At 39.0% G+C, this 17,879-nt stretch overlaps 1 protein-coding gene across 1 annotated transcript; it reads left to right on the forward strand.

Moving 5' to 3' along the window:
• Positions 1–439: 439 nt before the first annotated feature.
• On the forward strand, positions 440–17,011 carry LOC115359733 (inter-alpha-trypsin inhibitor heavy chain H3-like). The gene is made up of 22 exons (XM_030052343.1): positions 440–550; positions 969–1,019; positions 1,401–1,424; positions 1,831–1,985; positions 7,260–7,364; positions 7,884–8,046; positions 8,188–8,298; positions 9,241–9,369; positions 9,661–9,777; positions 10,002–10,170; positions 10,329–10,454; positions 10,570–10,751; positions 11,009–11,194; positions 11,306–11,445; positions 12,112–12,272; positions 13,132–13,158; positions 13,248–13,310; positions 13,537–13,650; positions 13,932–14,133; positions 14,459–14,631; positions 16,386–16,497; positions 16,655–17,011. The coding sequence occupies exons 1-22, from the start codon at positions 440–442 to the stop codon at positions 16,791–16,793; spliced, it is 2,760 nt and encodes a 919-aa protein (XP_029908203.1). The 3' UTR covers positions 16,794–17,011.
• The last annotated feature ends 868 nt before the right edge of the window (positions 17,012–17,879 follow it).

Genomic DNA, 17,879 nt, shown 5'->3' on the forward strand with positions numbered 1-17,879 from the left:
AATTAGAGATTATCAATTTAACTTTTTATTATTATTATTATTTTTATGTATAAGCATATTCCATATAGTAATAATTACCCACAGGTGGGCAGTCCACTCCCTTTTCTTAAGGGGGCTTCCTGGGATTTTAATAGCTGGCAATGAAGAAGGTAGGCTTTTTACTAAGAGTCTAACTGAGTTAATTACATCTGAGAGGGGTTACACAAAGCCAATTTAATGGTCACACACTTACTGTAAAGCCTCAGTAGCACAGATATTTTCTTGGAGGTTTGCAAGCACCAACAGACGAACATTTCCACCACTGGGCCTCCTGCACGCTGAGGTCAGGTCTGTTGGTCAAAACACACAACACACACACACTTTGTCCCTCCTCCTGGGCAGGGAGATTGGGCTTTTTTCTCAGTTGTGAAGTCAGCCAGTGTTTAGTGGAAGTTTGGTCATGTCTGGAGCGTTGGGTGTTCGACTGCTGCTGTTGGGCTGCGTCTGCCTCTGGCTGTCCAGCCTGGCCAACGGGGCTCTGGTCATCTCCCAACACCTTGCTGCAGGACAGGTAACTTCACTGCCACTGCATCTATTCAGCCACTGGATCTATTCAGCCACTGTATTTATTTTGACATTGTATCATTTCTGCTATTAGTTCGCAATTGCAGCTTTTTCAGTCAGCTCTTTTTTTGTTTCCTGATGGGCTCTAATGCTGTGGAGACGATAAAAAAGGAGAGTAGCTTTAAACCCTCTGTTCTCCACTGCCTGCTGTATCACTACTATGCATTCATCCTTCCCCTGTGTGTAGTACAGACTGCAGTGTGTAACCAAGCATGTTTTTTTTTTCTTTTTCTTTTTTCCCCTTTTTTATTTACAAGCTACCTCAGTTTATGACTGTGGCTTTTCATGTTCATCATCAGGTCTTGATAATGTTCCTGTTTTCTTACTTTTCTAATTTCTTCCACCCTGCTTTATGTTTCTTCCAGGAGACACAACATGCCCCCACATCAGTCCAGAGACCCCCCAGATTAATCCAGGTGCTTTGTAGTAATTATTTACAGACACAAAACCTGTTGTTTCTATGCTGACCTTACTTTGCTGCAAAGTTGCAGTCATGCTGCTTATACATTTTTGTCATTGTTAAATAGCAGTATTGCATAAACTTCATGTTCACTCCAAACCACAGCGATACAAATTTGATGTTTAACGATTATTTAACGTTCTGTTGTTGCAAATAAACTTGATAAACTCTGACATCTTTTCACTGTGTAAAACATTTATTTATTAATCTTCTTATTAATTAATCTGCCTGTTGAATACCAGCATTGTTGTGCTTCTATTCAGACCTCAACAGTACATCTTTTTTTTATTTTTATTTTTTAGTTATTATTTATCTATGTATTTACTTTTTCTTACAGAAAAGAAGTATACCAAATGCAATGGTAAGTGAGAAAACTTCTATAACTCAGATCATAATGATGATGAGAAATATCCACACCATCCTACACAGAAGAACCAAGCTCCTGGGTTTAGGCGCCAAAAAAGTCTCATCACATCAGCCCAGACATGGAATTAATGACATAATGTTTTTTCTTTTTTTTTTTTTTTTCTTTTTTTTTATGAGCAAAGCTGAAACAATTTTCTTTGGCACCATTTAGGGCAACATGTTCTGGGCTGTACCAAGTAGCAAAAGGAGGCATAAGTTTGTAAGGACATAAAAATAATGTGCCTTTATTCAATATATCTACAGGGCTTATGATAGGAGGAGGTCCCTATTTTTCTACCCTGTCACTGTTTGTCTTTTTATTTGTGCCTTCTCTACCCCTCTCTCTGTTTCTCTCATCACAGGTAGAGGTGTATAGCGTTACAGTGGACTGTACAGTGGCATCTCGTTTTGCCCACACAGTCATGACCTCCAGCGCTATTAACAAGGCCAACGCCTCACAGGAAATCTTCTTTGAAGTGGAGATGCCAAAGACTGCCTTCATCACCAACTTCAGCATGTTAGTCTGTTCTCCACCTCCTTTCAGTTACTTTGTCTGCATCCCTGCTTTTGTTATGGCTGTCTGTGTATGCAATGGTATTTTTCTAGGGCCCGACCGATTAATGATTAATGATTAGGGAATAATCGGTAATCGGCCAAAAGTTGGCCGATTGACGCCGATGTTAACACTTATTTTTCCACTAGTAAAATGCAGGGAATATGGTGTTTTCTTAGAAGTAATGTGCGTTACGTATCCAGTAGAGGGCGCTCCGACTCCTTTCACGTCCCGCTCCACAGTCACCCCACAGCAGAGTGAAGTAGAGAGAAGCCTGAAGAGCCCACAGCGCATTTACTGAGCCGAGCGGTTTGCCTCAATGGTAAGTTTATAACTAGTTTGTGAAATAAACAATACCTCCATAAGTTTCCTATTCCCCATGGCGTGCCTCGTTGTGTCTGTCACGCTTGACTGATATGTTAGCAAGCTAAAGTTAGGATAACCTAGTTTAAATATTACCTTGTTAAGCACTTTGCATGCTAACAGACTAGATAAGACCGGAGCACATTAGGATAACGCGTCTTCGCCGTGCTTGTGGGCTGCATTTATTTACAGCAGCGCACCAACTGTGTTTTTTAACTTATGGCGTTGAGGAAGAAAAAAGCGTTTCTGGTCCAAGTTATAACTTCATGGAGGAAAGAAAATGTGAACGCACGTTTAGAGAACATCAGAGAGGGGCATTTCAAATCATGTTTTACTAGTTTATGACGCTGTTTATCCACCTACCTATTACCTACAGATAATAATTTATTAATAATTTGTAATTTATTACACTGACTGACCACTTAATTAGACACTGTGCAATGTATTGCACACCAATAACAGCCCTACGATGAATTCTACTTTAATAAATGTATTACTTTGTAAATGTTGACACTGTCAGAGAGACTTCTTTATGTTTACTGAGATGATAGTGGGTGTTGCTGTTGGTGTGGAGAGCAGTATATTGAGAGGAGTTCAGAGTATTTTGACCCTCTGATACATGTAAGTGGTTTTGACAAAATATCAGACACCTCAATATGATGCTCCTCACACCAACACCCACTACCACCTCACTAATAACCATAAAAGAAGAATGATCAGATTTCTTACAGTCAACAACATTTTAAAAGTAATAGGTTTAGTCTAATGAATTGGCCAGGAGTGTACGGGTAATTCTTCAATTAAGGGAACTTTTGACTTCTTAAATTGTAAGAAAATACAACTTGTAGAAACATATTTTTATCCATCTGAATATTGCTTTTATTTTCTCAGGAATTCATTCTTGTGGATGGTTGTGACCATTTATTTCAGATATATTAATATATTTATAGGTTTTTCCAAGATGTCAGGACAAAACGTCATTACCATCACATCATCAAATAGTGAATTATTTTTCAAAACAACATGAAAATATGGTGTTTTTAAAACATTGCATGTAATTTCAAACATTAATTTTGACTAAGCTGTGCTGAGAATGATTTTTATTTCATTTTAAACATATTTATAGGAGTTGTTTGTTCTGATATTTCAATATTATGTTAGATGCTACTCCGACAATTAAATTTATGCTTTCAGTACATTAATAATTTATATATTTTTTGGATAAAATGTTAAGAAAAAATGTTAAATTCTCACAAATACAAAATAAATATATAGAAATTATTTAATAAATTTGTTTTTCTCAAAAAATATGCGCTGTGTTGGTAATGACTGTGTGTTGCGGTAATGACAAAATGTTTTGGTAATGACATTTGATACAAACAGCTAATGTAAAAATGAATCAAATCCACCTTTTGAAATAGAAAATGTTTATTACCTTGTTACAAAACAAAAACAGTTAACGTTAATGTTTTTGACCTTTGCACAGTTGTTTTTGGTGCCATGTTGAATTAACTGTAGCCTATTAAGAGAAAATGTATGAATTTATTTTAAATGACACGTGAGGCCTTTATAAAATATTCAGACATAATATTTATGAATTGGTGCAGAAAAATGTTATTCAATAATGTTATTTAACACAGCTGTTATTTTAAAATTTTAACACATATTATCCTTGGGGTTAAACCTCCAGAAAATCACACACACACACACACACACACACACACACACACAGACAAAGACAGACACATATGTTTTATAGAAGCCAGGGCCCAAATTGACCGCATCTAAAACCCCAGTGTCAAAATAGTCAAAATGTGTACTAGACATTGATAATACAGTACAGGCCAAAAGTTTGGACACACCTTCTCATTCAATGCGTTTTCTTTATTTTCATGACTATTTACATTGTAGATTCTCACTGAAGGAATCAAAACTATGAATGAACACATGTGGAGTTATGTACTTAACAAAAAAAGGTGAAATAACTGAAAACATGTTTTATATTCTAGTTTCTTCAAAATAGCCACCCTTTGCTCTGATTACTGCTTTGCACACTCTTGGCATTCTCTCGATGAGCTTCAAGAGGTAGTCACCTGAAATGGTTTTCACTTCACAGGTGTGCCTTATCAGGGTTAATTAGTGGAATTTCTTGCTTTATCAATGGGGTTGGGACCATCAGTTGTGTTGTGCAGAAGTCAGGTTACTACACAGCCGACAGCCCTATTGGACAACTGTTAAAATTCATATTATGGCAAGAACCAATCAGCTAACTAAAGAAAAACGAGTGGCCATCATTACTTTAAGAAATGAAGGTCAGTCAGTCCGGAAAATTGCAAAAACTTTAAATGTGTCCCCAAGTGGAGTCGCAAAAACCATCAAGCGCTACAACGAAACTGGCACACATGAGAACCGACCCAGGAAAGGAAGACCAAGAGTCACCTCTGCTTCTGAGGACAAGTTCATCCGAGTCACCAGCCTCAGAAATCGCAAGTTAACAGCAGCTCAGATCAGAGACCAGATAAATGGCACACAGAGTTCTAGCAGCAGACCCATCTCTAGAACAACTGTTAAGAGGAGACTGCGCCAATCAGGCCTTCATGGTCAAATAGCTGCTAGGAAACCACTGCTAAGGAAAGGCAACAAGCAGAAGAGATTTGTTTGGGCCAAGAAACACAAGCAATGGACATTAGACCAGTGGAAATCTGTGCTTTGGTCTGATGAGTCCAAATTTGAGATCTTTGGTTCCAACCGCCGTGTCTTTTTGAGATGCAGAAAAGGTGAACGGATGGATTCCACATGCCTGGTTCCCACTGTGAAGCATGGAGGAGGAGGTGTGATGGTGTGGGGGCTGTTTTGCTGGTGACACTGTTGGGGATTTATTCAAAATTGAACCATTTCAGGTGACTACCTCTTGAAGCTCATCGAGAGAATGCCAAGAGTGTGCAAAACAGTAATCAGAGCAAAGGGTGGCTATTTTGAAGAAACTAGAATATAAAACATGTTTTGAGTTATTTCACCTTTTTTTGTTAAGTACATAACTCCACGTGTTCATTCATAGTTTTGATTCCTTCAGTGAGAATCTACAATGTAAATAGTCATGAAAATAAAGAAAACGCATTGAATGAGGTGTGTCCAAACTTTTGGCCTGTACTGTATATCTGTGAATTTTATCTTTACTCAGTTATCTCCATTAAATAAGGAAAAATCATTGAGTATGAGGCAAGAAAAAAAAGAAATGTCATTACCACCACAGTTTGTCTTTACCATCACAGCTTATTGTGTGGTGGTAATGACGTGTGATGGTAATGACATTTCTTACTTTCCTGGTAAAAAATAGCTCATTGTATGACTTGGCAAGGCTAACCCAACAGCTAGCATAAAATGCACTCTAGTTACACACAAACAGAGCAAATTTTCATAAAACTACACTAAAATAACAACATTGAAGCTTATTTGGTAATGACGTGTAATAAACATACTCTACTGTCACCCTATATAAATCTTGAATTTACTTACACTTCTGATGATCAAAATGTCAAACTTTCCTCTTGACAGCCATGTGCTCATCTGCCTCTTCACATATGCAGATGAGTGAAGTGAACTGATTTTGGAAAAACTTAATTATTCTGTGATTTGTTCAAAGTGATGGTAATGACCACAGTACTTAGGGACAGCCATATTTTGTTTGAGAAAACCCACATATGGCACATTAAAATGAAATATCTATGTGAAATGTATTTATTCAACTTGTTTTGAAGAATTATAATGTAAAAATTTAGTTATTTTTAAACTTTTTTTCACTTTATAACATAGTTGAAGTACCACACTCTGGGCTAGGGACATGGCCAAAGCACTGAAAATTTGACATAAAACACATTTAAAAAAGTATAAAAATACATGACAAAGAGACAATAAAAAAAGTTCAGGGTTAATTTTATTGCTACTTAGCAAATGTGACAAAACCTAATATGATTTTAATTTTTTTCATGAAATTTTAGGCCAGGGACTGAAAAGTTACCCAAATTGAAGAATTACCCGTACACGTCATATTCATATGAACACAAGTAAGACAAATGCTTAATGTCTGAGTTTCAAAATGGCCCACGTAACTAGACAGATTTGTAACGCTTTTTTTTAACTAATGTGTATTATGTCTTACTGTTTTTTTACAGATGGCAAAAGAAGGTGGATGCAGTATGGTGTGGGACTACTTCACCAAGGATGTCACTGGTGAAGCTGTCTGTAATATTTGTGCAGCTTCTGTAAACCAGGGATCAAGCAAGCTAAAAGCAAAAAACACAACCAACCTATGGCAGCACCTTAAAGCTAAACATGATGACATGATGATACTGCCTTTTTGCACATCATATTTTTGATTTGTTTTATGTTCAAATTGTTCATATGCTGCTTGTTCCACACAATTTCTGATAATAAAAGTATTTGAAAATAGTAAAATGTTCTCCCTTCAATTAATATCTTTGTAACAAGTGTTTAGAACTATGTTTAAGCCATCCAAAGCAGGTATTTTGTCTTTTTTTTTTTATTGAAAAATGTAAAAATTTAATCGGCCGATGTATCGGTTATCAGATTTTTTTCCCCCCTAATATTGGAATCGGCATCAGCCCCAAAAAATCCATATCAGTCGGGCCCTAGTGGTTGTATGAGTGTGGCACAAATAATGACATTCATTACTTAACTATGTGTTGTATGTGCATCTGGCCCATCATATGGGTCATGTAACACTGCCAAATAGCCGTTCTTCTTTACTTAACATTTCCTTTCCTTTCCTTCCCTTTCTAACCTTACAATCATTTTAGAAACACCTACTCCCATTTAAATCCCTCAGTGTTTGATGACTCTTCTTTTCCCTTGCAGGGAGATTGAGGGTCAGATCTATGTTGGGGAGGTGAAGGAGAAAGAGAAAGCCAAGAAGCAGTATGAGAAGGCTGTTTCATCAGGACAAACTGCTGGACTGGTCAAGTAAGTCAGACTGGACAATAACAAGGAGAATACATGACAAAAGAGTCATGTGTCAATGTAAATACAACCTCAGCTGCATGTATGAACAAACACACGCGCAATACAATGTGCAATTCATTTACAATCTACCTCTGCTGCTGCTGCTGCTGCTATACTTTTGCACTATTTATTAGAACAGTGTCACTCTATGGCATGTCACTTTATTTATTTATTTATTTATTTATCTTATTTTATTTTATTTTCTATTACCTATCCAGCTGCTGCTGAACCCCGAGTACCCTATTTTGTTTCTATGCATGTGGAAATGACAAAAAAGCTCTTTTGACTTGAAACTCTACAAATATCACCATTTTTCCAAACAAGTCAATTCATCTCAATCAGTTCTGCAATTCTTTGCTGTCATGTCGAAAAGATAAAGCAGGTTATTTTCTAGTTCACTCCTGTGTGTACTAATTCTTTATGAACTGTGCTGTTAAAGATCAGAAGGAATTAGTCTCATTGGTGTCTCTGTGTTTAAAGGGTTTCTGGAAGAAAGATGGAGAAGTTTTCCGTGTCTGTCAACATTGCTGCGAACAGCAACGTGACTTTTGTTCTGACCTATCAGGAGCTCCTTCAGAGGAAACTGGGCCAGTATGAGATTCTGACCCGGGTAAAACCCAAGCAGCTGGTCCAGAACTTTCAGGTAACTCCATGTTCTTGTTTACACCATTCCTCTGTGGGAATTCCTGGGTTTGAGGATGCTAAAAGATTAATGTCTCTCTCTCTCTCTCTCTCTCTCTCTCTCTCTCTGTGTGTGTGTGTGTGTGTGTGTGTGTGTGTGCAGATTGAGGTAGACATCTATGAGCCTCAGGGCATTGCCTTTGTTGATGCCTATGGAACTTTCCTGTCCAATGAGCTGCTCCCTCTAGTGGAGAAAACTGTCACAGACAACAAGGTACCGTTCAAAAAGCCTCTCCTACTCAGATTTCCAAATCCTACTTTTGATGATACACTTTTAACCCTCCTGTCATGTTCAAATTTACTAACATCTTTTATGTTTGGGGTCAATTTGACCCCAGCAGTTTAAACCTCCACAAAATTATTATAATTAAAATTGTTACCAAAGTTTATGTGTCAGGAACTTTATGTTTGACTACCTAAATAGCCCTTTAAATAAAACATAACCCCCCCCACACCCACACTTATACATCCAGTTTTCCTATTATGCGACTATGGAAAAATATGCAAATCACCATAAAATCTCACTGATTGACCTAAATTTGGAATGAAATATAAATTTTTGGTGTTTTAATGGCTTAATATTATTTCTAATTACATATTTTTATTTATAACCGATGCATACAAAGTGTGTACAGGACATTGAAAACATATCATCATGTGAATTTCATGTTTACCCGGTGGTACCCATTAAATTAGGAAAAGTCATTAAATATGAAGCAAAAAAAATGATGCTAATCATTTATTTAGAGACGTTAAACATTGAATGGGGGCAAATTGACCCCAAACATAATAGGAGGGTTAAGTACTTTATGTATGGTGGCTTTTTATTGCTAAGCTTAAGGGAAGTGCCTAAAAATATTTGTGACATGATGTTCATGAATACAAAGACTCTCAATTCCTGAATGCCGGCTCCATCTCAATTTTCAAAATGATCCTGGTCTATCTCACTTTCTCCATGTTCAGTGAAATTAAATCCAAATCCTACCTTCAGCATGTCTACTTTTAAGTATTTTTTCCCCCGAAGCTTTAAGAAGTGTCAAGATATATTTTCAAAATGTTCCTGGTTATCCCCACTTTCTCCATGCTCAATGAAATTAAGAGGCCAACCAGCCCAGCTGACCTACTGAAACTGAATGCATTAAAATCCCTCTGCTAGGCACACATATCTTTTTCACCGACGCTGGAACAACAGAGGAAGTGTCCAGGATGTGATGGCACACTGATCGATGGAGATTTCATTGTTAAGTACGACGTGAACCGGGCAACAACTCTGGGAGACATTCAGGTCAGTTGCCAGTATTTACATCAACATGAGCTCTCACAGGAGTATCAACTGTGTCTGCTGCTCATTTAAATCAGGCTATAACTTTAAAACTATGCTGAGTCACTTAAACTATACTTTTTTAGTTTGCAATGCTTGTGAAGATTCAGATAAAGGAGAACATGATGACCAAAAACATAAAATTAATGTTTAGCTCTGAAAACATTTTTTTCTCCGGGTTCTATATTTCTCAAGTTGATTTGTGTCATTTCTTTCACAAAATACAGTAACACTATGTGACTCTTCTCTCTTCAGATTGTGAACGGATACTTTGTGCACTTCTTTGCTCCACCCGATCTACCCAGAGTCCCTAAGAATGTGGTGTTTGTGATAGACAGGAGTGGTTCAATGGGTGGGACAAAAATGCAACAGGTGAGCACATAACACTGATCTTTCAAAATCCATGTGCTTCTGATTTATTGCTGTAAAAATAAATCACATCTTTAGTCACTGAAGTCTGTTCAAGTGAGATCAAATATCTCTAAGTAGATGTTTTTTGTGTGTTCATGCACTAGGGGATGGGGTATGTCTGTATGCTCATTCATATTTTTTGCATATGTGCACATTTTGACCTCTGACATTGTAACTCTTTGTAGACCCGGGAAGCATTGCTGGAGATCCTCAAAGACCTCCATATGGAGGACTACTTTGCTCTAATCCCCTTTGATCATGAAATTACTCCTTGGAAGAATTCTCTTATGAAAGCAACAGAAGAAAATGTAGCTGAAGCCATGAAATATGTTAGAAGGATAAATGACAATGGAGGTGAGAGTTTAACTTAAGACTTTTGCTTTTCTGCCAAGTGTCCCTGTTCACGTCCTTTTTTAGATGATAATTGAAAACCGAGATAGATGCTTTGAAACTACACAGCCTCATACATGCCGATGTAAGAATCACTGCCACATTGTGTTTTCCTTCTGTAGGAACTAATATCAATGATGCTGTGTTGAGAGCTGTGAAAATGCTGATCAATGACAGGAAGAACAATAATGTCCCAGAGAGAAACTTGGATATGATTATTTTACTGACTGATGGAATGCCAAATTCAGGTGAGCACGAGAACTGAGGAATTTTAGTGTCCAGTAATTTGTATTACAGTATACCAAAGCACATAGTATTTGTGTGTGCACTTTCATCCATGTGCTTTTCATTGTGCACGTGAAGGAGAGAGCCACCTCCCAAGGATCCAAGAGAACGTACGTGGTGCTATCGATGGGAACATGTCTCTGTTCTGTCTGGGCTTTGGAAACGACGTGGACTACTCCTTCCTGGATGTCATGGCCAAACAAAACAAGGGAGTGGCCCGCAGAATCTACGAGGCCTCGGATGCAACTCTTCAACTGCAGGTGGAGGAAGGACACCTGTATTATGATGACGATTACGGGTGGCTTCTCAGTTTCTTTCATTTTTGATGCATCCTTATCAAAATAGATTGGTTTGGTATAGACTCATTTACCTACATGTTTGTAGACAAAGTAAGTACCAAGATGTATTCAAATTGAGGTTGTTTTTTTTTTTTTTCCAACAAACTGGTACTAACCTCACATACCATCTAACCCATTCCTCAGGAATCATGAAAATACTGTGTATGAATTTACTGCAGGGTTTCTATGAGGAGGTGTCCAGCCCTCTGCTCTCAGAAGTGGACCTGCGTTATCCTGACAACGCAGTGGAGTATGTGACCACCAACCACTTCAGACAGTTGTTCAATGGCTCCGAGATCGTGGTGGCTGGTCGGCTGAGTGACAATGACATAAACAACTTCCTGGTGGAAGTGTTCGCCAATGGGGTTAGAGGCAAAAACAGCAAAATATTCAATTCATGTGCTTGCGATAGACAGTGCAAAGATAATGCTGAGGTCAAGATGCAGTTTTTTTTTCTCCTTTGTTCTCATCTGTAGTTTGAGGAGGACTTCCAGGTGCAGGGCCAGGCCAGTGCTATGGACTGGGATGTGATCTACCCAGATCAGGAGTACATCTTTGGGGACTTCACAGAGCGCATGTGGGCCTACCTCACCATCCAGCAGCTACTGGAGAAGAGGTCTGTCTGGGTCATTAGGGGCCGGGCAGCCTAAGCTGCCAGATCCCTCTTGTATTCCTGCGTGTTCTTCTTCTTCGTCTTCTTCTTCTTTTTCTTCTTCCTTCCTTTCTTTCTTTCTTCTGAGGAAGTCCTACTTCCAATGTGCGACAAATCACCAAATTTTGCACGCGGGTCCAGTCCCATGCCAGATTGTTAAAAACAAATTACCAACATCTCCATGCGGTGTAGTTGTGTATTTTCACATATTTGTCTGAAAAAAATAAGTCAATACTTGCCAATTAGCTCAGTGACATAGAGACTTGTCCTTCATTCCAGAAATTGAGTTCAAGCCTCAACTGATGTAAAATGCACATTAGAATGCCATCTTTCTTCTCATCGTCCTATTCTCCACTTGTTGCTCAGAATTGCCTAAAATTACCCAGCCCTGATCATTGCTGCGCAGCAGCTATAATTTCAGTCTACCTTTGCACCCTGCTTTTGAATTGTCTCTGTATGAAAATTTTTAAACCCATTTTTAACATTTTTAAACCCAGATAAAAACTGTATTGTCTTTGAGCACAAGCTTGTGTTTTCAGACAGTTAGGGAATAGGAAATAGTCCGGTTTTTTGAATGCCAAACTTGGCTGTGAACAACTACACGTGTATGATCTATTTTCCCTCTTCCAGTAAGAGTGGCCCCTCAGAAGAGAAAGAAAATAACACAGCCAAGGCCCTGGACTTGTCCCTGCAGTACAGCTTCGTCACCCCACTCACCTCCATGGTGGTCACCAAGCCTGAGACTGAGGACGGACCAGGCAGTCCCCTCATCGCTGACAAGCTGACTGAGGGTAGGGAAAAATGGAAAAGAAGAGGATGACAAATAAGGCTGTAGAGAGTGATACTGAGCTGCCCAGGGAAGTTTTTCCCAGTCTGTTACTACCTGGATATGGTCAAGCCATTCCCTGCATGACAACAACATTGTTGTACAAAGTTAGATCAAACACAGTATACACACACACAGCTTTCTCCGTGTGCTGAGTCTTCAACAGGATGTATTTCATAGATTTCTTTATTAAACTATAACTTATAACTTTTCAAGCCATGACAGGCTTTTCATCAGGCGATCTTTGGGGGGAACCAGTGCAGGTGTTCTTACTGGAAATAATCACTCAGGCTTGCCTGTGGGCGTGGCAAACGAGAAGACATCACCTAATTTCTCCATTTTAATATAATACAAAAATCACAGAAACATAATCATATGAAGGCAAAAGATTTAAGCTAATTTACTGTCTGTACACCTTATAAATCACTTGACTATGTAAATCTTGATACAGTTAACCATGAACGCTTCTGTCCTTTATGTATTATAGTAACCTGTTGATCTGTGGGGTCGGTTTTACCGCATTCAATGCTTACCATCTCTAAATATATGATTTTTTTGGCCTCATATTCAATGGCTTTTTCCCCAAAGATCACCTGATGAAAAGCCTGTCATGGCTCAAACAGTTGTATTTCTATCCTGTAAGTAATTAATGAAGAAATCTATGAAATACTGTGAAAAACATTGGCAATACATACAATGTTGTGAGTCTTTATATCTATTTGTACAAAATTATGTGCAACTATGGCCACAACTGAGTGTTAAATTTTTGATACCTGCTGGAATTGTGTGATGTCCCATGTTTGTTTGTTTGTTTGTTTTGACAGAGCAAAGACAACAGGCAGAGAAAACAAGTAAGCCAGTCAACTTCTGTTGAATAACTGAAATTGAAAATGACTAGTCCATTCAGTGGATCGTTTGTAACTTGGATATTATTTGTCAGGTTTTTACCACAGGACTCATGCACATTACCCACCGGTCTATGCATCCGCGCCAACATACTTTGGTAATTCCTCTCTTGTACTTTTTTGATGTAGTGTTGTTGTAATGTGCCATATTTGCCATATTTAACTGCACTGTCATATATTAAAAAGTACTGTCTTATCCCTATATAAGTATCCATTTACCAAAAACACTAACAAGTGGCACAAAGCCAATCCCTATAATAGTTGTCATGTCCACCTTGTCTGTGTATTATTCATTGTATTCATCCTCTGATAACACCTGTACAGTGGATGGGGATCCCCATTTCATGATAGAGCTGCCAGAGAGAGAAGATTCCCTGTGCTTCAATATCAACGACACACCAGGAACCATTTTCAACCTGGTCAGAGATCCAACCTCAGGTCAGCAGATTATCATTAACAATATATTTTTATTCCCTCCTTGTCATCATAGGTTTTGGATACCAGAATACATAAGTTGTGACAGTAGCAGTTGATATCTTTCTGATGTTCCTTTCCTCTAAAGTGTTTTAAATACACATTTGTGCATCATATACACTTAGATTCAAATGCCATTCTAGTAAAGTGTTTATTTTGATCTCATTCTAACAATAACAATGCCTCCTGTGTAATACATGACCACACTTTCCAGTGAGATGCTGAATCCCCTGTTGCTTCCTCAGGTATTTTGGTCAACGGGCAGACTATTGGAGATAAGAAAATTCCTCCTGATGGTAAAATCAACACCTACTTTGGTCGTTTTGGCATCGTCCACCAGAGTCTCGGGGTGAGACTGGATGTGACAACCAAGGACATTTTGGTGTCCCAGGATGGTAAACGGGTCAAGATGCTGTGGTCTGATGCAGCCTCTCTGAAAGGGGCCAAGTGAGTGCTGGCTTTGAGATCATCAGCTCCGTCAGTGATAGACAATGATACAGACAAGATCACTATGATATCTGATGCTGAGGGACCCTAACAATCAGTTCTCACCAACAGCTGTGACTGTAGCTGTCCACCACAAATATTAGTTGCTTAATTGTCTACAGAATATGCTTTGATAGCTTAGAGGTTAAGGCTTACTTACCCCAGTTCACTTGCATTAATGTTTAAAAAATCTGTCAGGCTGATATGCATTAGTAAATCCATAGTCTGACTACTTGGCTGCCACATGTCTCCTCTCTCCCCTGCCTTCTTTCTCTCCCTCCTCCAGTATGGATCTTCTGTTGACCAAGGACCGCAGCCTGACGGTCACTCTAAGAGATTCAGTCAAGTTTGTGATCCTGCTACACAAAGTGTGGGAGAAGCACCCCTACCACCAAAACTATCTGGGTTTCTACACCCTGGACAGCCACCTCCTCTCTCCTTCTGTGCACGGCCTGCTAGGTATATTACACACTCGGGGGTTGGGGTTAATATACCTTAGAAATGCTGTGGTGGTGTCAAAACATGTCACTCCCTCAGAATGAGCAGCATCATGTCATTGGAATAGACTACAAAAGTGCCTGTGTCTTTTACTCTCCCCTGGGAATCAGGTCTTTGACACCCCTTAGTGGGGTAGTATTGTTATGATCTGCATACTGAAAACAGGTGTTAGTGCTTATCTTGTTGGTAACTTTTCTTTGGAAGCTGATTCTTCACCAATGATTATGATGATGATTTTCTTAAACAGTTGTATATATTCGTTTTTTTGTTTGTTTGTTTTAGAAATTTGCAAACTTAAATTCTTAAATTAACAAATTCATCAGTAGTTTTTATCGATTGACCTTTCACAAATATATTTGGATACTCTCCTTTTTTGCTTTGTTTGTAGCCACTGTCTTGTCCATGTTCAGTGTAAGGCACACTCGGTCAAGCCACTCCACCACTCTGTCCATAGCCTCAGACAATTTGGCTGCAACTTCATTGTGATTTTTACCATGGGCAAATAAGACTGTGTCATCCGCACACATTATTGTTTTTACATTATCACAGACTGTGGGGAGGTCATTGATATGCAAAACAAAAGAGGACCGAGAATCGATCCTTGAGGCACTCCCATTGTACAGGGTTGGAGAGTAAAGAGTTTGTCTTTGATTTTGAGTTTCAATTTGATTGCAATTGATGATTTTAATGAAAGAGCTTAACAGCGACTCAGCTGTGGGCTGGCAGCAAAATGTTTTCTATTGCTGATGTGACATGGTGGCTATACGTTCCCTGACTTTAGCTAGCAAGAATAGCTGCAGGTGGGTAACTAGGCTGTTTAATTAAAAAATGACATGCAGTTTACAAAAAGAAAGGAGTGGTTACCTAAAGGACCAGTTCACTCAGAAATGACAATGTTGTTAATTATTATCTTTTTAACCTTGCGTTAAAACACAGGTGAAGCATCCTTGAGATTCCTAGTGCAACTCCAAGGCAGCCTCCTCCATCAGAATTACTCCTTAGGATTTGTCCAACATTATTTAAGTCCTCAAAAGCCAAAATGTCACATCCTGAGTAAAAGACCTAAATATTCACTTTTATTTAGCACAAATCTTCAGTACAGACTTTGATAGCAAAACAGCTCATTCATCCAAGCCTTGAAGGTCCACCTTCTGCCTGACAAGAATTTGCAAGAGTTCTGTCGTAAAATGCAAACTCACCATGAATTCTTGCGTGTTTCCATTTTTGCACTTATGCAGTATCTGTTGTGAGGGCCTTTGGAGATCTTATATTGGTCGAGCCACACTGCGGCCCTGCTATTGGCTGACCCCACACAAACTGAAAGAGTTTGGTCTTCTACCAAGCTGTTGTAGCTTTGATCACCAGCACCCATGTTTTGAAAAATATTAAAAGCATGTGTGTTTTTCATAAATTCCTGTTGAGTCAAATGTGGGTGTGCAAGGCTTGGGTGCAAAAATCAACTCATTGAACTAAGCCAAATTTGAACAACTGTAAAATCCAACGTTGTTTCAGGAATGTTTTCAAATTACAGATGCAAGATAGGGCCCTTAAGTTTTTTGAAACAGCAGAGTGGACCCAAAAGTGTCAGCCGTCTCGGACCCAAAGCAATTGCCTGCTCTGTCTGCCCTGTAAAATCACCTCCGGCCACCATGCAGGCCCAGAATGACTCTGCTTTTGCAGCTGATGTTTATTTACAATGGTGGGCCTCTCTCCAGGTCAGTTCTACCACGGGATTGAGTTTGAGGTGGCAGACCTGCGTCCAGGAGAGGTTGAAGAGAAACCAGACGCCACCATGTACATTAAGGGACAGGCGCTCAATGTGACGAGGTACACTACACACCCCTTACCAACCTATATGTCCATATCAATGAGAAATGGTTTGCTGGATGTACTAGTGTATTCCAATAAAAACATCGCATGTACTGTTTTGAAATTTTAGCACAGTTTGATCTCTGTGTGATGTGTCTCTTTCCTTGTTCGACAGAGGCTGGCAGAAAGATTACAGATGGGATGTGAAGAATGGAGAAAATGTTCCCTGCTGGTTCGTTCACAGTAATGGAACGGGTCTCATAGATGGAGACGCTTCAGACTACGTCGTGTCAGGCCTGTTTAAGACTGTCTGAGAATAGGTAGCAGACGATGTCATCAGTATCTATGAGAGAAATCACCAATGCCAAATTTATATAATGTTAAAAATTATTCCTGGATTTGATACACACTGTGAATGCACTAACATCATTTACCAAAGACACTTAGATTAAAATCAAAGTATGGCACAGAAGCTAATGTGAACTTTTGAAAAGCTTTGAGATTGGAAGGTAGGAACCTGGTGATACCAAATCCCACTTTGACACAATTTGTTGAACTTGCTGAAAACTTACTTCATGGTTAAATGATTCACATAAAGAAGTCCTGTGTTTACCAAATAGCTCTGCATGTGGTCTTTTTTTTTTTTTTTTTTTTACAGGAAATGTCTTCATTGAATTTCGTTAATATGCTGTACAATTTTAAGGTGCATGTCTGTAACACCTGATGATGCAATTCAATTTTCCACATGTAGAGTGTGGGAAAAAACATCATGTAGGAAGCCTTTGCATGCTGTGACACACACCATGCGTGAGTGTACACACAAAACACAATCTCATCACATCCCTGGGAAAAAGAAAAAGAAAAAAGGGAATGGGAAAGTTCAGATCGCACAAACAAAACTAGTTGTAGTAACGCCTGCAGCCAAATGTAGAAAACATGAAGTAGTTGCATTGTTTATTAAATTATCCACTGCATGTCCAGACATTCCTGTTACACACAGACGTACACACATATACACACACACACAGACACACACACACACACACACACACACACAGCGTAGCAAAGCCCATTATGTGGGCGGAGTAAAGTTGTTATGATACCAGCTCGGATGCCTTAGATTCCCTGCACACTTCAGTTTCAGCCATGCTGGGAAGAAGACCTTCATGTTTCTCAGGCGTTCTTGTGTCATGGAACGTGCTGCTGCTTTGCCTCGGTATCTGCCTCTGCCATCCGAATCAGACCGAGGCAGCTCCAAGCATCTCCGGGAGCAATGCTGCAACACAGGTATTTAAAGTAATCCTTGGCTAGATTTTCAATAAATGTTTCCTGTTTCCTTGTTGACCGTTTCTCATAGGCTTTCAATGGTGGCATCTCTCAAATGTTCTCTGCACCAGCCT

The sequence above is a fragment of the Myripristis murdjan genome, chromosome 5 (genome assembly GCF_902150065.1).
Source record: "Myripristis murdjan chromosome 5, fMyrMur1.1, whole genome shotgun sequence".
Lineage (NCBI taxonomy): Eukaryota > Metazoa > Chordata > Actinopteri > Holocentriformes > Holocentridae > Myripristis > Myripristis murdjan.

Coding starts and splice junctions, on each gene's coding strand:
- LOC115359733 (XM_030052343.1), top strand. CDS start 440: ATGTCTGGAGCGTTGGGTGTTCGACTGCTGCTGTTGGGCTGCGTCTGC. Junction 9,370..9,660: donor CAACTCTGGGAGACATTCAG/GTCAGTTGCCAG, acceptor TTCTCTCTTCAG/ATTGTGAACGGATACTTTGT. Junction 12,273..13,131: donor CGCTGACAAGCTGACTGAGG/GTAGGGAAAAAT, acceptor TTGTTTTGACAG/AGCAAAGACAACAGGCAGAG.